Genomic DNA, 21857 nt, shown 5'->3' on the forward strand with positions numbered 1-21857 from the left:
TATTTGCGAACAAACGTTTTTATAAAATTTTTAGCCCCGTTGAATCCATTGTTACCTGAAAAGTGGAAGACTTGTTCATCTAAAACGGTTTTAAAATCTTTTAAAAATAGAGGTATTTTCCATAAAAGGTTTAGATTAATTCTGAAATATGTGTAGATTCACACTTGAATGATTATAATTTGTTCTTTAGTGATAATTTCTCGAAATCCACCTCCAATTTAGGTACTAAGTACATATACTTTGTTATATATTGAATTTATAATTTTTTTCAATATCCATTATGTTAAGTGTGCTAATATATACGAATGAAATAAAGCGGATTGATTCAATCAGCCACAAATAGAATGAATGTACTCGCAGTGTCATATGTCGCTAAGTCGCTAACACCCCGTAGACAAGTCTATGGACAAAATACGAATGGAGATATTGAGATAAGTACTAACATAGGCGGCGTGAAAAAAGACATATTGGGAGCAAAATATATATAAAAATAATATGAGTATTCTCTAAATTAATGATATATGCATATTTTCTCTATTCTTACAATTTTTGTTGAAATAACGTCAAATATACTAACTACTTCTATTTCACTTAAACTAATGTATTCTTCAATATTCGTTAAAATCGCTATATACAAAAAAGTTCTTATTATCGAGTAATCACAGAAATTTGCCGCAATCTATAATAATAGAAATATATATAAATATCTGTTCAAAGAATCCGAGTACTTATACGAAATGAATGCTGACTTATTTTCTGTCGGAAGAACTTCTCCTATCAGGTCACGCAGTCCTTCAACTGTTCTCAGAATTTCGACGTACCTACAAATTATGTACACAGATTTCTTTATTATTTATTTTGTTAAAGATCTCTACTTCAACGTTAGCATGCTCCTTAATTACTACATTATACCCTCACCCATAACGAATCTTCTTTTTATGAGGTTGTCCAATTATCGTTTTAATCTCAATCGAATTGTCCTAGTTTATGTTCAATAATTTGCAACAAGAAATTATCATCTTTTTACTATGAATCGATTTTCCAAATAATATTCAACCTTGTGTTTCAAATATAGGTTAGACTGTAGATGTCACAGTATATAAACCAGCTTTATACCTCCTTTGAACTCGGTGTTGCAGGTTTTCTGCGGTTTCCTTGCAACCTGGTGAACCGGTACCTCAGCCGACCATAGGAAATAACGCAGCCGAAGCTGTACCCACCCACCCCCTTTTAAATTTAAAAATAAGAAAGATCAATAAAACCTTCCAGAAATCAGAAAAAGATAAATAAAATTTTGTCAAAAAAATAGAACCCAAACTGAGAAGAGCCGTTTTTACTTGCAAGCTCTGTTTTAGCATGCAAGTAGCTTCAGCTTTAAACTAGCAAACACAACTCCACGCAACCACCACAACCCCAGTCTTACTGCAGAGCTGCAATTCCTTTATCAGCGCCCACCCCAACAAACCCTCCTCCTATTAAATTTTTTTTATCTTACCAAATTCTATCCAAAGAATCTCTCTACCTCCTTTGACCGAAACACCTTCTGTTTATGTGTTTTTCTGTTTAGATATTTTATGCAAATCAAAAGGGATAAGACGTGATTACTTATCATCCAAATCTGCTGTTTTATTTTTTTTTTAATTTCAATAAAACTTGAATTGGGAACATGTAATATTATTTCAGTAGCCTTTTTGTGGTCTCAAGTTGTTAACATGTAGTGAAATTGAATTTTTCCAATAAAATTTTCCACTTAATTCGTTCGTGTTGTATTTGTGGTGGATGACATTCTTTCATATACTTTTATATTCTCACAAATTAGTAATGGAATTGCACAGAGAATATTATCGCAAAACTATAAAGACCAACCAACAATTTTTTTCAAACATATGCAATTATTACTCAGTTTAAACATCGTGGGCAGATACTCGTTTCCGAGTATTTTCTTATTTAATATTTATTTATATCAAATATAGTATTGAAAAAAATTAGGATGTTATCATATTTTTACATAGATTATGAGGATTTTGATCTTAATTTATTTAGAGCGTTATCCAATATTCCGACTACCTTATAATGAATATATTCAGTTCTTAAACTTATTTTAATAATAAAATTTATAACCTCGGCTATGCTACTCAATCGATATGTCTTTTAAATGTCAGCAATTGTTAATGAAAGAAATACACCTTATCAATTAGGTTATCTCGTACTGTATTGAATTTCTGTACGTAGACTTGAGTCATTCAGTCAGTGTCGACATGTAGTGACGAATTCCAATCGATCGTGATGCTTAACGTGAATGTAACTATTGTGGATACTTTGATAAGACCCTCGTAAAATGTAACCACTTGTCTTTGTGAATGGTTCTATATGGCATGACGTTTGGACAACTCGACCGAGCATATGCAAACTACGATGTATATCTTTTATTTGCGCCTGAGCGAGAGTTGTTCTCAGCTATTCTTTCTTGTTCCCATATCATCTACAAATTCTTGATATGGCGGACAGTACAATGGACAGCGCGGTGTTCTAACGACACCCTGTAAAGCGCTATCTGATTGCTCATATCGCGATCTGCATTTCAAGAAACATCCGTTTGCCTCTTGGCTTTGAGCGAAATGAATTTCTATTTTTATATTTTTTTATGGAAACGATATTAAGATACATTCGTATCGTACCGACGTCGTAATTCTATGTATCCAATGAAAATTTAATGAATTGAATTTTAATTGAATAATAAAAAAATTACAAACAAAGAATAATGCAAAATAAAACGATTGCCAATTTTAAATATACAAGAAACCTACTCAAGAGTTAAAAATGGGTTAATGGTGTGTCCTTCCCTATTCTGTAATAAGGATTTAACTTGTCTTTCCTCGGGTATGAATTTCTAGAGGGTGATAACAAGATTAATTGTGCGAAATTGCTCCAGAAAAGTCTATTTGAAAGCCCTGTCACTGTACAATCCCAGCTAAAAGCCAGTCTCTACGTGGTCGTGCCCACTTTAAACGAGCGGCAATTCATCTGGAAGGTAGCTCGGTACGTTTAATGGTCTCCTACCGCAAATTGGTTCCAGCAAGTCTCCGCTGTATAGTGGTACTTGAAATGAAACGACATAAGTTCTTCTTATAGGTGAAGATGGTTTAATTCCTATGTACATAACCTATTACATACCGATCTTTTTCTATATTAGTTGCCTAGTTCCACATTTTCATCAAACGCTGTTTTCTGAAATTCTATCGCCACAAAGAAATACTCAACAATCAATAAATCGACATGAACCATATTTTAAATATTGATATCTAAATTTGGAATGTAAAAAAGAGGAGTAATGATAAATATTTCGTTTTAAAATTTACGAGGGTGGTTCAAGAATTTTGGCGATGTGAGTATTTATATTTCATTCTATTTTCACAAACTTGACAATGACAATCGTTTTCCTTTCTCATAATGTTATTTTCGACCAGAACCAGTCGCATGATGCTAAATCTGGTAAGAAAGCGACTGATAACAAAGCGTGTTATCATGAGGACGAAAGCATTTGTCCATTTTCAGATCTCTTTCTTCTTACAGTAAGAGCTCATAAATTTTTTTATTTTGAACCTGTACCGGTTGAAATAAACATTTTACACATTTTGATCGGTTCAATTATTCCTCGTTCTCAACTTTAAAGTTGCCTTATCATAACCATAGAGAGCATTTAAGATTTTTTGAGCTTCTTTTGGATTCTTTACCACATTTTATTAAACTGATCATGTGTGTTCATTTATTTATTTTTATTTTTAATGAAATTTCCACTTTTAGTCTTTTAACTTTTTTTCATATTTATGTTGATGCGTTGCTCGAGATTCATATTTTACGATTGACACTGAAAACACAATCTAACTAAAGCGGCTATAGTAGCAGATTGATAAACCAGAACTAGTTGTCTCAACACATGAGTGCATGAGACATACTCGTTGAAACAGATGATATACAGGATCTTAAAAAACATTTAATGAAGCTTTGAAAGCATCATAAAAACTTCTTTGGCGGCAACCGCTTCGTATTATTTATTATGTTAGACAACCGAGACTAGAGGCAGTGTGACTTCTTAAGCTAAAATTGATTTACTCTCCCATAACCAATCAGAATTGCTACGCAATGAAGTTTCAATAATTATATACTTTGGAAAAGGAAAATTTAAATGCAGCTAAATACCATCATCGTTCATGGTATTTTTTTATTAGGTGAGCAGAATAGGTAGTCATGTGTTGACTAGACCTATCTTGGCAACCATAAAGGTTGATTGATTGTTTTAAAGACCCTAAAGTTTCGATAGAGATCCAATTATATGTATTAAAACATGATCACAAGAGTACACTGTATCCTAGATTCAATATTGACAAACATGAAAATTAATAGTTGGTGAATTGAATGCACATTTTGTCATATTTGTTGCACCTCTCTCTAATGTGTAGTACCTGGGGTCCCAAATTATGTCTAGCCAACACTACATTTACATCAATCCAGTGGATACTATCACTCATAATTTCAAGATGCATGAAAGACGTTTATCAGTAGGTTTGTATTATCTATTGCTAAGTCTGGAGAAGATGTTAAGCAATGAATTCCATACAGTAGGTTGATGACTTTGATATTAAAAGAGTAAAAGTGATTATTTCATATTTATGCTCCCTAAAATTAATGCTAAGGTTCACATCCGAAGTTTTTCTATCCAAACCTCTCGATAAAAAGTCTAAGTGCACACCAAACATCCCTTTTTCATTTATTCATAAACATTGAGCTCCTTTATATCTATTTATATAATCCATCACCTAACCAAAGCATTTGACACAATCAAATTCCTATTTAGTAACGTTTCACTTCGCATCTATTTCTAGTAATTTTACATACTCTTTCTTATCCACTGATCTACCATAAGCTTGTATTGGATCAATTATTTATAAGTATGTAAAATAGTCAATTGGATGATTAATTTTCAATTGTCTATACATGATTTATTTAGTTTTATTTGGATCATTTTCATTTCATATAATACCGAGACAACTGTCCTCATCAACTATCCACGAAAAAATTCCTCATTTCTATTATTACAAACAAAAATGTTATCTTGGAATCATCTCTGCTATCCGCATTTTCAGTTTCTAAAATTGAACCGTTATTCCAAATATTTCAATACGTCGTCAGCGGCATGCCTGAAATTATTCACTTATCTAAAAAATCTTGAAATTGACGTTTTCTCAAATTATTTTTAAGCTACGTTGTATTTTTTTCGATAATTGGGACTATCTCTCACGTCATGGCATTGTTGCTTAGCACTAATCAGTGGGTTCATTCGTGTGAGGCCGTTAAAGAGTAATGGCCAATACACAGTGCCCCGATAACATGCGGTAAGTAATCCTCCACTGTTGCCAAGCTGCACTCATCAATAGTAGAAACGATTCGACGTCACTCAATTTAATTTAATATCGGAAAATATATAAAGTGATAAATCATTTATTTTCTTTCTGTTCCTTCTTGAAGTAATTCGTTCGCAAATCAACACTGTTAGATAAATATCAACAAAATATTAATAAAAACATTGAAAATGATGAAAAAATGGTTTTCTACATTTCTGAAATTTCTGGAAAATGGATTGTATTTTCATATATAGTTTTTTGAATAGCTTGGCAATACTGCGATATGACTTCTAGCAGGCTAACTTTAGTATCTAGTGTAATAGCCGTGCCGAGCTCTGTTCTTAACATTGATAATTTATCAATAATTAAAAAAAAATCGAACTTGATTTACCCTACAGCGTTATGCATCTTTCTATTTTTCTTCAGAGGATTGCGCTGTAAAGAAAATAAGATGGTTGTATTCAGAATTTTCAGTTTCCTTGAAATAATTATTTGCTAACTTATAATATCTAAGAAGAAGCTGTTCCAATTGTTCTTCTGTTCAGATTAAAAACACAAATCCATGAAGTAAATATCCTATTCTGATGACGTTAAAAAGGATACTGCGGTCTACAGATTATTCAATGCTTATTTAAACGGTACACCCAAACAGCTGTCAATAATTGCTACGGTTTTCTTAAACATTCGTCGCTGCGTTTCGTTAGAAAATTAGATATTTGCTTGTCGTTAAACGATAAGAATCTGGTTTCCGCACATGCGGAGTTCCAACTGGAATATATTGCTCGAAAGTAAAGGTCAAAAATAATTTTAATCGGAGAAAAAATATCAATATTTTTACCTAGCTTCAACCCTTCGCGTAATACCAGACCTATTTATATATAATAACAACAGATTATCATCACTCTGAAATGTTGAGGCTAGAGTAGAAGCCCGAATTCGAGAGTCACAGCTCAATGTCAAAATAGATCGTGTCCAGCAGCGCGGTGATTGAATACTTGTGTTTAAAAAATTTGACCCAAACGCAAAGTCAAAAAGATTTGTTGGATAGATTAGGGGGATCTGTAATATTATATAAAATAGTAAAAATGTGGTGTAGAGTATCCTCAACCACTACACGATCATGTATGACGTGTGACTTTTAAACAAATAGTTGAACTTTGTGCTCCCTCTTTCCACGTAGTACAAAATATACTTACTACCGAATTGATCATAACAACATGATGGGTACCACGAGTTTCAGCAAATGTTGGTACACACGTTAACACAATAAACATTTTTTTTGTCAATATTAGTAACAATAGATAAATCCATTACTATGATATAAAAACCAAAATGCAGAGTGATGGGTGAAAACATCGAGGTTAACCACCGCAAGATACAACCTTCAGCTAGAAATGTTAACTTTTAAGATGCTGAAGATGTAATTTTAATGAATTACCTACAAAAAGAAGTCACAGTTATTGAGATCTATATTTAATATCAAAATTACGTGAGGTATTTTGCGCGAAGTTGTTCTTTTAATCAAGATATCGCCAGGGCAGGATTAAGCTAGGGGCTTGGGAGGGCTATAGCCCCGGGCCCAAGGTCCAAGTATTTTTTGATGTGTTGATACCACAAATCTAACGTATTGATATTATTTTGTGAATTTTTCCGGGTTTCCGAATTACTTAAGGGGGCTCCGTCATTATTTTAGCCCCGGGCCTTATAAATCTTAATCCGGCTCTGGATAACGCGCTTAATGAAAGATCCGCGTCAGCAATTCGCTCAGGAGAACCTCAAATTCCTGAAAAAATTTCTTCTTATGAAATATGCGCGATAAGTCACTGGTTTGTGGGAAAGGGGGAAGCAAAGAAATCAGCCCTCGTATCTGAATAAGAGAACAATATGTAGTTGATTATATGAAGATAAAGATGAAATTTCCTGGATCATTATAAATAAACTAAATGTTAAATTGCACATATTAATACTTGCTAAAATACATGAAGGCTCAATATTGCAAATATTGACGTCCTAATTATCATTCGTGGGTTCGATATACTTATCTCTTAAAGACTTTGAGATGTTTTTAGCGTTGCTTAACTTTAAAAGTTACTGTTGATCATCCACTCTCGGGGCTACTTTACGTATAATAGAATGCCACGTGAGAATAGTGAGCATATGATCTAAATATCTATCTATATATCTATAATCGATACTATACAGATACATGTGTGATATTGAAAGTTGCTTGAACATTTTCAAAACAATGCAATTGGTGAAAATTAAGTTGATAACTTTGATGTTAGGAATATTTGAAAATGTATTTGAAATCGTCAATTCTTATGATTTGATTTTTTAAGCAGAAAAGATTATTAAATTTTGTCGACAAATAAACTAGAAAGGTATAATTCAGTATAATTCAAATAAAGAGTATCAAATGCGAAGTTGTCATGGTACGTATAACAAATTTTAACAATGTGGAAAATTTACCATTCATTTCATGATTTTTAAAGTTTTATTACATCTGTACTATAATTGTAAGAAGCATAACAAGTTACGTGGTAGAGGCGAATATCAAACTTTCTAATTATCTGAGTTTTAAAAGTCGTTACCCTCGGTCATATTTTCAACAAACCCCACAGCTAGGGTTGTTCTCAAAAACAGCCTAGTGGCGGCATCTAGTCACGATTCATCCAAGTATAAATTTCGGAGAGTTGCACATAGGGTGCGTTAAAGCTGAGCTTTGGAGTATAAATGTCGGTTCGATGATACAGAAGTGTTGTATCACGAGGAAAATAAATTTATTAATAAAACTATAACTAAAATATGTACTTTGACTTTGTTTTTGTTTTTGAAAACATGCCAACTGTTCGTAATTTAATAGAAAAAAATTTAGCAAAGCTTGTTTTTTAGTCAAAAATTTGATAGAAAACGTGTTCTTGTCGTTGACAAATATCAAATATTTCTATAAAACATCATTAATTATCGACAAATTATCCACTTGTACCAATCATTCAAAACATTTTTTCTAATAAATTTAAGCTTATCACCATGTAATCTAGGAGAGAATATTTAGAAATTTATTTTGATTTATTTATAAATATGACACTAAATACTGAGATAACCTTTGTCTATGGTTTATCCATCTACTTATTTAATACCATATAAGATAAATTGAGTTTACTAGCATTCTAAAAATAACCGAAAACTTTGGACAGTTGTGTTCTCACAGCTGTGAATATAACGTGAGAAGTAAGAATTTGTTAAGTCTACAAATAAATTTCTCATAATCTTTTTCAAAAATTTGTCACAAACAGACGGACATTATATTTGTACATAAATTTTTTATCGTTAACAATTGTGAGATTCTTGAACAGGTTTTTATAATATACTTATTACAATTCATTAGAAAATTTCGATAACAAACAAAAAGTCCAAATATTTCGTGCAAAGTCTAAGTACAATGGAGCCACTCTTTGCTCTCTTAACATCAACTTTGACAGAAATTTTTTTTCACCTTTCCCATCATATGGGTATCTTCTTCTAGTGTCAGAATTTTCATCATTTGGCGAGTTCACAGCATTATTTCATTATTTTTATTCCTTCTGTAAACTTGTACTGATCATCAAAGCTCAGTTTCCATGACACTTTGAGTATGGCCCCAGAGTTAATGTGCAAGGATAGTTTCAGTTCCTTTAGAAATGTAATGCCTTTCGCTTTATCTCTCATTGATGCAGACGCAGTTAAAAGTTATGTGATGAATTTATTTTTTTCACCACCCCAAACTTGTCATTACCTTTTCAAAAAATAAAAAATGAATGACAAAAATATTTTTACGTTATGTTTTTATTGCTACAAATTTCGATGGATGTGCATGATCTGTTTTCAAATTCATCTTCATTCAACTAAACAACTTCATTGTCTTTTCGGCTTTATTGTGATCTTACCGAGAATAAAATATAAATAAAGACAAAGCGGTTTTTGTTTTTACAACAGGTCTATAGAATCACAGGAGGTTCACTGCTTTTACAGAACCTCATCGCAAAAACAAGTATGATGTTTATTCGAAAGAAAGCCGACACTTCCATCAATAAATCAGTCAATGTTAGAGTGAGTGTCCAACCAAAGGGGGCGGTAACGTAAGATGATTAATGTGCTTGCGCCCAAGTGATTACTGCTGTTATATTATTTTTTTTTCCGATACCTGGTCTGAAAGGGGCTGAAATATTTTAGTTTATTTTTTTTTGCAAAAAACTACATTTAGTTTAGTTGAAAATGTATGTAAATATAACTTTATAAATACAACGTGTGCCATTTTTTTATCGTTAATTCAGGAAACTGCGCATTCGGAGCTGGGAGGAAATAAATAACATAGAAAACAGTAGATATTCTGTGTTGTAAATTTAAACGAACCGCGAAAATAGATTAGTTCAGATACGTACCATCGAGGGCACTGGTATCGAAGATCCGACATGTTGTTTCCCCTGAATAACAACTAACTTTGCATTTCTTCTTAGGACTTTCAGCATAATTTCTTTTTATTTTTTTTATCTCATTGTAATATCATTTCTACTATACTTGCATTTAACATGAGTGTAATCCATAATTGGGTTGAAAACTCGATAATATGGAGGTAATCGAAGTTTGTCAATAAAAGGTCCCTTTGCTATAAATTCAATCAAAATCAATGTCACAACTCCACACACTACCTAACTAAATTGAATTAAAAAACATTGTGATGAAGATAAAAGAATAATAACCGAAAATTTTATTTAAAATTAAGGTTGGTAAACTACCAATAATTCGAAAGTAAATATTCAAAATGTGACAAATTCAATTAAACTAGTAGAAATGGAAAAAAAAAATGAGCAACACAAATAACTTGAAAAACAAAATCTGGAAATAAAGCATCATTTAGCAAGAAAAAAATACGGAGAAAAAAAAATAATCAGATAAGGTAGAAGTAGGAAATGATAGTGTTGATGAAATTTAAATAACGGCAACATATCATGACTACGGAAAGTACAAAACAATGTGCTCCTTTACAATATTCTACAGTATTTGAAAAAAAAAGAAAAATGAATAATCTAACAGTTTATACACAAGTGAAAGCTGGATTACAGCATACCTATTCTTAGGAATGTTTGGGAGGGAACTACAGAAGAGTCGTAGCGTTTCAAATTTGAAAAATGAATCATTATAAATAAAAGTTTTTCGTACATTATGATAAAGAATTAATCAGACGAGAAATGGAAAAAAGAATCCAGAATGCGATTATAGTCTTTGTCTCCTAACTTAACCTAACCTAACCTAACCTAACCTAACCTAACCATTTTAAATTAACAGGCATTATTTTGGATAATCCAAAATAAGCAATTTTGAATCTAATAAGTACCAAAAATGTACTAATGCTCAGAAAAAAACAATTTTTGTTCAATATTTTATATAATATTGAACATTTGCTCATTTTGGAAAATCTTGGATGTTGCTGATGGTTCTTCTTTTTGTTTTAATAATAATAATTATTTAAAAGATCGTATGTTTGCCCATCTCTAGGACTCACTTCGGCATATCGAATTTTCTTGTGCGCTCGTCGAACGATCTTTCGGAGTCGACCTAGGTAGTGTGCGCTAGATACACGAAATATTTTCTAAATGTGCCTGTACGCTCGATGCACGTGAACTCCTAGCACCCCACCTTGCGCTGATTATTGGTCTTTTGTAACCATAAGCTGTATAGAATAATAGAAAGAAGTTTGGACAGGTCGAAAACCCTGTATATTAAAGATGACATAAGATCTATAAGTACCTATTTGCCAATAAAATTTATAAGTTTTGTTCTATTTTTTATGTATAGTAGAAGACTGATAAGGCAGAAAGGTAAGTCTTGTCTTGTCTTGTCTTGTCTTGTCTAGATGAAGGTATGAGACATACTAGTTGTATGGACGTATTTTTTTGAACACCTTGTAAATGCTGCAATACGCATTTTACTCTATACTGATGAAAAACATATACATTTTTTTATTATCTTTAACAGAATGTACTAATGAAAAGTTAAATAAACAAACATAAAAGTCATCGTCAAATGGTTGTAGAATGACGGGTATCAGGCGCAACTTAATTACTGTAATAACACCAATAAAGTGTTATTAAATTGATATAAAACCTGCAAATTACACTACTGAATAACAATTAAATGTAATATAGAGATCAATTACTTATTGACGACATTTAACTAACCTGACATGGTTTCGTTAACGGTATTTGTTATCAGTTACATTAGAACGAGTATTTTTAATAAACTCCTTGTCGCACTTTTTAAGTGAATTCCGATTTTGATGATAATTGCGTCCTTAAGCTACTTGAAACTGTACCAATCATTAATTTGATTGAAATAGTTGAAATAAACGTACATTCCCATTCTGGTCTTAAAAGTTAGTTGATATTGCTGCTAGAGTAGTATAAAAGTTGTCGTGATATAAGTTTGATAACTGGGATTGATGTATATGATTAGTGTGTAGTACACTCAATGTCAATTTAAGTCAAAATCAATTCATTTGTGAAATAAATTCGATCGACAGATAATGAGACAATCGAAAACAATTATTGACGTATTTTCTGATTACATTCATCCTCCCGCAAATATTTTCAATTCTGTCTAATATTTCTAATATTGATATTCTCTTTGAAACATAATATTTGACTCCATCTTTTTAATCAATCTTGTGGAGTGTATTCAAAATTTTTACTGGACCTGCCCTTGGTTAAAACTCGTATGCTGTGTTGAACTTGATCACATCTAGATATAATTGCTGCAATTCTTCAGTAATCCAACTCTGTGGTTTCATCCATTTTCCTTATTACGTTGTGATATATTATTTAAGATATTTTAGTCAAAGAATTAGATCACTCCATACCGAACACCAAATTTCGACATCTGATTTCAACGAAGTGGACCTCTCCATTTCGCAAAACCTGGCGAATATCGATTCTTGTTTTCCAGGCAGAAGGATAGGTAGCAAAGGATCTATTGAGTGGACAACGGAGTGCAGAGATTTCAATCATATTTTATAATTAGTTTTATGTTTGGTCTTTTCTTGAGTATTCTATCCGGCCAACTATTATTTTAATACTTATTTTCTGTACGTTGTTATCACGGAGTAATGTACTAAGACATGCTAGCTTGATAACCACAAATGTACGAATGCTATGAAACAATAAAATATTTCAGTTAAATATAAGTAGTCATAATAATAAAAATACAAATATAAGGAATAGAACAAATCCTTTGAACTTTTTTTAGGGTTACTTCATAACAGAATTGAAAAGCTAAAAGCACCAGTAAGATATTCTCAAAACGAATTTCGATAATATTTATTTAACGTTATGAATATTTATTTAATTGAAACTAATTACTGCAAATACTATACTACTATAAAAATGGCCAACGAAATGATAGCTCTGCATTTTGCATCGAACACATTAGTAAAATTAGGAAACCCTGTATGAATACAATAATCGATAATTTTTTCTGAAATAATTCTTTCCTATTTCGCACTTTAATTAATCCAATTAATCAACTTAGGTTTGATCATTTTTTTACATTAAAAAGTAAAGTTTAGCTTCTACATAAAGACCTAATAAACCATAAAAATGATAAACAAATGTTAGACTACTTACTACGCTATTTAAAGATCTATTCGACTTGATTGATTGTGTAACAAGTTATAAAAGTCTATTTTAAGTACCTCCTCAATTTGCACAAGTCAAACAAACCAAACATAACCTCGCTGGCGGCTTTTTTGATACCGTCAGACCCATATGTATTAACTTCATTATGTTATAGTGCCATAAAATGGATTTAGTGACTGTTATGTCCATTAAACACGTCGTAAAACTCATAAAAGTCAACAATAAACATTATAATCATGTGTATTATACAAATCCGTTGAATGATTTAAAATTGTATACAAAAACGTATTGAAAGTAAAGTAAGATTGGAAAATGATTGGGATAACGTGTGGGGATACTATGCATTTCGTGTTTTGTCGATTTGTTATTGATTTATATACAAAAGGCTCTGCAATACTGTCACTTTCACGAGAATACTTTGAGAATTAACATAAATATCATAATTTTTTTTCTCCATTCCAGGATTTTCTGAAAATAAAATCGGTCATCAAATAGTGCAAAATGTTATCTTTACAAAAAGAACTGCGACCTGAATAGTAAACAACTTATCCAGGTCCGCATTACAATATTTCATTTTGTAAACTAGTGAATCATTTGAAAGTATAGATAAACATTTCACAAAAAATGAATCACTTGGAATTCCAGTTGCTCAATCTAATGATACTGGAAAAATATGGTCGATTTCCAGATTCAGTAAGCGTCCTACCAGAGCCTAACCTAAATATAGTTCAAATAATTGAAAAAAGACTACAATCTACAAAATTGCTAAGCAGGGTGTGACAATGAGACGAAAGAAGAATTTCAAGAAATTTGTCAAAAATAAAACCTTCTACTGGTTAATTTCAATTTGTATCAAACATAATGCCAAATCTTCCAGGTGTTCTTGGAGACATAAAAAGAAAACATATCCTTGAGGTATGTTGGGTAGGTACATTAGCAAGATCTGAAAAAACCTGGTTTTAGATATAAAATAATAATTCAAACGCAAACCCCAACCCATAGGTAAATTTTTTATTTCAATTTCTTGTTAAGGATAGCTCTTTAGATTACCAACAGGATATTGAAAGGACGTTCTTCGAAGAAAAACTGGTACTAGCATTAAATGCAAACAATATAATTGTATTAGATAACGCTTCGTATCATTCAAGACAAATTAGTAAAATTCAAACTAAATATTCTCCCGAAGTAGACATACGTGAGTGGTTACTTGAACAAGATTTATATTACGAAAAGCATTATAAAAAGAAGCAACTCATAGAGGTATATACGGTAGAAGAAAAGCCTAAGAAGAATGGCCTTATTATTTTAAGATTTCCTCCGTACAACTGTGTTTTAAATTCAATGGAATCAATAGATCCCAACTAAAAAGATAGACATGAATCAGTGACACTTTACCCACAAATTCCCCTCCGTTGTGGAATTAATAAAATAAGAATGATCGAACATTAGCACCGAGAATTGGAGCGACCAGTTTTAAATAGACTTATAATTGATTTATACGACAGAGTTTCTAAGAAAAATGATAATGTTTTAGAATAATTATAATGTAGTATATATGTATTATGAATCACTACTATAAGAGAAAAACTTGATAAGTCACAATTTTAGAATTTTCCACGAAATTGTCATAGCTATGAGGTTGAAAAGTTATTCCTCATTATGATTTTACTGTTACCATATATATTATTATAGCAATAAAAACAAGAAAAAATAAAAAGTCGTTTCAACAGCTTTTTCTGCCTAATATTTTATAGCCCTATGGATAATTTCCATTATAAAATGTAATTAGTTATATATAAAACTTTTGAGAAACAAATTCATCTTTGTATTTAATTTTACTGAAATTATCTTCGCTTGATATATATATTAAGTACAACTCTGCACAAATCTTAATGATGGATTCCTTATCTGTGACTGTAAGCCGCTTATAATTTTACAAAGTGAGAAAACCTGTGATGAATTGTAACCATACATATAATTGTTTTGATTGTAGTTTTCCGCGATTTTTTTTTTCATTAGTGACCTGGTTTTCATTATTAAAAGGTATCAGTTAAATATAGTATTTTATAATGGTATGTTTATAAGCCCATTAAAATGCAATGTCTCCAGACATCATTACAGATAATAAAATTATTCGATCATTTCTGGGATTAAACAAGAACAATATAAATTTGAAAGTTTGTTTGGTTCTATTCAAGAAGTATATTCGCTATTATAACTACCTCCGAAGAGCGCGATCTTGTGAATGAAAAAATAGGTGCTGAAAAGGCGTTGCCCACATCTATATTAAGTCATACTTCGTTGTTGCAGTTATTCATTAAATAGTAGAGTAACAATCATAAATTTACATATTTATTTTTGTAACAAGTGTCATATAGGAGACAAAGAACCAATTCTTTGCTACTCAATACAAGCCTGTTACTTCTGTTATATACGTCCTAAACATTAATTATATTCTTACATAGAAAATTTATTTTGAAATTGCAGTTTCAAATTGAACTTTTTGCTTTGCATTCATCAGCCAAATTAATTAGCATTACTTACTTGTGTACCGACAAGTACATTACAATTCCTAAACGTCTAAGCGGGTCTATCAACCTCGACGATCAGGAATTTTAAATGAAAGCAACATATTTAGCTATCAAATAACAAACCTAATAGAAAACATTACTGATTACGGTAAGAAATATAGTTTCGATTACAACTCAAATTGATTTCTATTACTTGTCACTCATTAAAAATTCTGTAAAGTAGATGGAAACCATGTATTTCTTTCGAGAATAGTCTTACACAAAGATTATTCAAAACTATTAGAATACCTTCTTTAGCTATAGAAGTTCAAATATATACCTCGTTTTCAATGAAGTAGGATTGATTTTAACTTAAGTCGGTAATTATGTAGATTCCACTTTTGACATATGTTATGATTGATAATTGTATAAATTATGAACAAATAGTGTCTATCTTGTTCTACTTTGCGTTCTTTTTATTGTTTTATTAGGATATAAAAACAGTTTTTGCCATTACTAATTTGAAATTGGACGATAATATTCCATGTACCAACAGATACGAAGCTCCGTAATTTTAGTCCACTTATAAAGAAGAAAAATATTGTAAAATTGTATAAACAAATCTCAGATGATGAACCAGAGACAAAGGTGAAAGGTGAAAACGTTTCAAATCAATTCAAAGATTATAGAAACACTGGAAAAATTGGCTCTTCTAACTAGTGGAGTCGTCAAGGAATTGTAGAAATTTTCGACGATACAGCATAAAATATAATTTGACATATTGTTCATGGTTTCTTTTTTAAAATGCCAACTTTGAAGAAAATTTTACTGGAATAAAAAAATGCCCAGATTAACCACAAATTTCTAGTCCATCACTACATAAAGTTATGAAAGAAATAAATTCAAAGTAAGCCACAAATTATCCTAATTTTCATATGAGCTGAAAGCTTTATTCATTTCATCTTATGTACTAAGAATTACATTTTGTTGAATACTTAAAAAAATAGAAAGAGTATTTTAATAAACGCAACGATATTGTAAGGTTTAGAAAAAATTATCCAAGATCCTTCAAACAGTATAAGCAAGACAGAGACCAATTTATTACCTTGATGAAACCTAACTAAATGAAAGTAATACTAATTCCAAAATATTTGCTTTTTCAAAGATTATCTACAGATTTGAACAATCTATCTGGCAAAAGCAAACGGCTTCAATGGATTGACAAAAGTAGTAGTCATTTACCTGAATACACATGAATTGATGTTATTCAAGTTCAAAGGACATCAGAAGACATAAAGGGACAATCTATCTCAATCGGCTTCAATGGATTGTTAATCGACACTATTTGACAGAAGTAGGAGCTAATTCACCTGAATATACATGAATTGATGTTATAGTACTACTTTTAAACTAAAAGATGTAAAGGATCTTGCAATCCTTGGAAAATTTAACAAACATTCACTGAGAAAATTGTGTTGCACATGTCTTGAAAGAAGAAGATGGAATGTTCAAGTTAGTTAGGATTGTTGATGATCTTATAGAACCAATAATAGTTTTTTTCTCTAGTGTCGACAGTGAGGTAGATTCTTAGTGAATAATTATCTATAACTTTATATAAATTTATTTACTGTTTCTTTTTTGAGTTAACGTATTATACACAATGTATTTAATAGGTCTGATTTACTGTGAAATGTTGATTTGTTACAAATAATGTTAAATAAAAAATTATGCAAATAGTTCTTTCAATTATTATACCATTTTTATACCACATCTGATTTCTAGGTACTAAAATTACTGTTTTAAGGGTAAAGATTAACTCTAATAGGTTTTGGGTCTTTTTCGTATCATTTGGAAATTTCTTATTTATTTTTGGAACAAACAAATATTTGTCGTATTTCTGGATCAAATAAGTTCTTGTAATTGCAATGGAATGATTGCTTGTATTTCATACTGAATCAATTCTTTGTTAAACTGATTTATTTCTCATATAGTTCTATTTACAAAAAACAAACATTCTCTACTTCCTGAAATATGCAATTTTCGACTATAGTATTTCCTTCAATCTGAACTATTACCATCTGATCAGAAACGACTCAGATCAGATCATTGTATCAATAAAAAGAAAACTTTTCAAAACTTCATGTGTCACCAAATTTGACAATAGTAGATGCTAATGTTTTTAACTTTCTTACAAAGGTAGACACCGACCTTGAAATTCTTTATAAATTCAATTTTACAATTTGTTTATTTTATTTTATTGTCACTTTTACCTTGTGTCTATTGAGTTGAATTATTCTTTAGTTTGGGATTCGTTACTTCCAGACTTTATATTTTAATATCACTAGTATTTTACGTCATCTCTACCAATCTAATAACTTTTTTAGTGATTTGTAGTGGTGTGATTCAGATTTCCTAAAATGGTTCTCCTAGTTTAAAAATATTGTCTAGTAGAAATTATTTTGTTTTCGAAAACTGTAATGGTAAACTTGAGTTTGTATTAATCCCAAAAAATAAATCTAACTTTGTGGTTCTGGTAGCTGAACTAGTCATTCCATTAAAATCATTTTCTAATAGCATTTTATTCTCACATCCAGTTTCACTTAGTACAGTGGTTCTATCCAACGTCGATTATGTGTGTATAACAAAAAAAGTACGTTACGAAACCGACACGAAAACTTCTTGTAAAACTTTTTTTCTTAAGGTAGCAGGGGTAATATTTCATAACAACAAACTGTATCATAGAAGTAAAACAAATTCAAATTAATTTTAAACAAAGCAAAACTTTTTGAACTAATGTATTGATTTTCATATTTCGGGCCTTAGTCTTGTTGGCTACTTTCCGACAGGGAGTAGCACTAGTCAGTATCCCACACATAACGCTCCCTAGTGAAAGATCGTTGAACTATTCACTTATTGATTTTCGTATTTCACACAAAGAAATCTGTAATAGATGTATAACATAAGGGAAGAAAAAATAATCGGAACATTCAGATACCCACAGGTAGATGTAGACTCTAAAATATAACTTTGGTATTCTAAAGGGTACAAGGGGGGCTAAAAATATAAAATACTTGTTATTATATCAATTTGACTAAAAATTCTAGAATTATTCTCAAAATAACTATTAAAAATTATAATTTTGGGATTTAATATTGCACAGTAGAATCAAATGTATTTATTTGACGATTCAAGGTTGATAATTGTTTCGAAAAACTAAATTTCAATTTACGCTACTTTATACTCAACACCAAATACAGCAAACGACGTCACTTTTCAATAATCAAAAAAACGAATGGTTCTTCTAGTTCCTTAGAATTGGTATTTATATTTTTATATGAATTTCATATACATTCAGTACATTAATATATAGACGACATATGTCATTCAAATGATATTTGTTTTATAATACTAAAATGAACCAAATTTTTTTATCAATATCAGAAATTATGTCCTTGACATAATTTTTTTTCCTAAATATAAACATCAAAGAATGGGACGCAAAAGCTTTCCAATGGCTTAAAGAAAAGTAATAAATCTGAAAAGTGGATCCTTCGAAATTTGAAAAAATATACCACATCTTCTCACTAGATTTCTTACAGCACTTGATTAAACTGGGGCGAGGTGTAAATGATCGTCGACAAAAGCAGCTCTGATGGGTATACAGTATACTATGAGGTCGCAGTACAACTTCATCAAATAATTTACAAAAACATATACTGTTCTCGAAACCATGGAAGAAATCAAATACGTCATAAAATTAAGATGAGTATCAAGAGTTGTATCTCGTCTTGCAACAAAAATAAAAAACTTATTTGGAGTATTTTTGATGACTTCAACTCAGAAACCACACACCATCTGTACATGTTCAAATTCATTTCCATCAATGGAAATAATTTAAATTATTCAATAAGCGTTTAAGGAACCTCTAATATTAAATTTTTGGCTACGCAAACGTGATATCTCTAGTGACGCCATGACGCATGTTTATTATATAAGACAAACAAGTCGTCTACAAAATTCTGATAACTTCTGGATACATTGTCGTTTATATACAATACATTAAGCCTTTTGACACAATTAGCGTTTTCTGATGTAAATTTCATCCACAATTTCAAATTTATACGATATTGTGCTTCTTATAACTCACAGTAGTACCTATGTGAAATGGGTCAGTGGTACTATTTATTAATCATACGTTTGTTACATAATATTCATTAGAACAACAACTAATCAAAATTTAAAAGATAAATCTTTTAGAATTAGACAAGATAAGCAGAGATTGTTGTTCCTATAACATTAGTTATGCTGAAAAAAGACGTATTTGAAAAAAAATATATTTAATTGAGTTTTAATATCGATTCTTTCACATGAAATATTGGGCGCCATTTTAAAAACCTAAAAATATGTTTGTGCTTAATTGATCGGTCTGTTACTGTCATCAATCATTTGTCAGTGTCGAGACGCACCGTCACCAATACGATTTTTTTTTCAAGGATATTTTTATGTAACTTTAATTTTCAACAATATATATTTCGGTTAGTAAACATGTCTGATTAATTAATTGTTTTTTCACATCTAGTAAAAGCATGTCACAAACAAGAATGTCTATCAATTAAACAAATCATGATGAAATGATAATATTTTATTCTTAATTATGTTACAAAACGTACAAGGTGAATCATCAACTACAGCCAATGATTATAATATTTGATTAGCAGATATTAGTATCACAACGTAGGACATACTTTTTTGATTTCATCTTCCGAGTAAAGGTTATATTCAAAACTGTTGTTAAACAAAATTCAAATCTACATTATTCATCTCACTTACAATAGAATTCCCTAAAATTTTGAGCCCTTAATTCCTCGACCTAGATGTGTAAAGATTTCCCATTAAAAAACACAGAAACTTTGATTTTTTATTTTCAAATATCTATAGCCCAGTGGTAGTTCTATAATAGTTTCGACCATGGACAGTTTTTTTTTTAGAACTGAATACTCTACAAAAGTGTCCACCGGCGAGGTAGTACAGCCACATAAATTTGAGTTTTCCATGAAATTCACGTTTTTCCACAGAGTTACAAAAAAATGTGAACAATAAAGTTGTAAAAAACTTAATTTTCTATAAAAAGGTTCTTAGTACCAAGTCGCTAAAATTAATATATTTTAATGGAACAGTAAAAAAAGAATAAAAATATGTATCGAATGTTTTACATTTATAGATAAATTGACAGGCTAGGAATTTTTGTGGTGTATAAAGTGATAACTAAAACTAAAAAGAAATGAAAGAGGTGGTTTCTTATTTTCATATTGGACAAACTTCCGACTATTTACATCTTTTTACCGTTACAGTTAAAAAAAAAAAATAATTACTAGTTAAGAAAGTAGTGATGGATGATATATGAGATACTTTTTATAATTTGATGTATACAATTTGAAATTACAAAAACTTTATCGTTAGATATCTCCGAAAATATTGATTTTAGCGACTTGGCACTGAAGATCTTTATAGTAGAAAGCAGGTACAGATTAACGTTTAGACCTTTATCGTCTTTATCAAAATATGATTTGACATTGAAAACATTATGTATAATGTATAAAAATGTAACTCATATTTTTATTTATCCTTGATTTCTCAATTAAGGAGCTAATTAACTGATATACATTTTTTGCATTCTAATTTATTTGATTTAGGGGAGTGTTAAGACAAATTGACATATGTTTTGTATATATATTGATATTTTAATTTTGAACACGGTTAATGCGAATATTTTTGGTGTTCTAAAGAGTATTAAAAATTAAAAACGGAAACAAACCTCTAAACCTAAGTCTTCAAGTGTCAAAATTAAAACACAAAACGTACACTTCAACAAATGTATTACAAAAAATCTTAAAGTAAAACCTTATTTTTGGTAGAATACGAAAAACCAATAAAACAAGAAAGAAATAACTAGAAATCCTCTGATTTAACATTTAAAAATTTAGTTCATTACGTGCTAAAACTAGTCTTTGCATGCATCACAAATAAACTGCTTTGTTTTTTTTTGGCACATCCGCACAATCAGTGTGAGCCCACATAATAGAAGCCTGGCATTTTATCCATTGCTCCTTGGACCTTGATCTACTGAAAAGTCATTGCAGTAGATGCATGCTGCATCATCCACGTCATCGGAGTCATTACTAAAAGATTCGTTATCTGAGTCCCTGAACACTTCTTCTGTACTTTGAATATGACTTCGAATCCTCTTCTTGAAATAATCCCATAGGTGTTCTATA

At 30.6% G+C, this 21857-nt stretch overlaps 2 protein-coding genes across 3 annotated transcripts in view; one reads left to right on the forward strand and one right to left on the reverse strand.

Annotated features, from left to right (window-relative positions):
* LOC130896540 (uncharacterized) overlaps positions 1–1290 on the forward strand; it is a 127455-nt gene extending 126165 nt beyond the window's left edge. Inside the window, exon 6 of the mRNA XM_057804723.1 lies at positions 1140–1290. Within this exon, the coding sequence (XP_057660706.1) occupies positions 1140–1290 (151 nt within the window). The remainder of the gene's footprint in view (positions 1–1139) is intronic.
* Positions 1–21857, reverse strand: part of LOC130896290 (homeotic protein antennapedia-like) — a 414695-nt gene that overhangs the window by 234885 nt on the left and 157953 nt on the right. The gene's annotated exons all lie outside the window — the stretch shown is intronic.

The sequence above is a fragment of the Diorhabda carinulata genome, chromosome 7 (genome assembly GCF_026250575.1).
Source record: "Diorhabda carinulata isolate Delta chromosome 7, icDioCari1.1, whole genome shotgun sequence".
Classification (NCBI taxonomy): Eukaryota; Metazoa; Arthropoda; class Insecta; order Coleoptera; family Chrysomelidae; genus Diorhabda; species Diorhabda carinulata.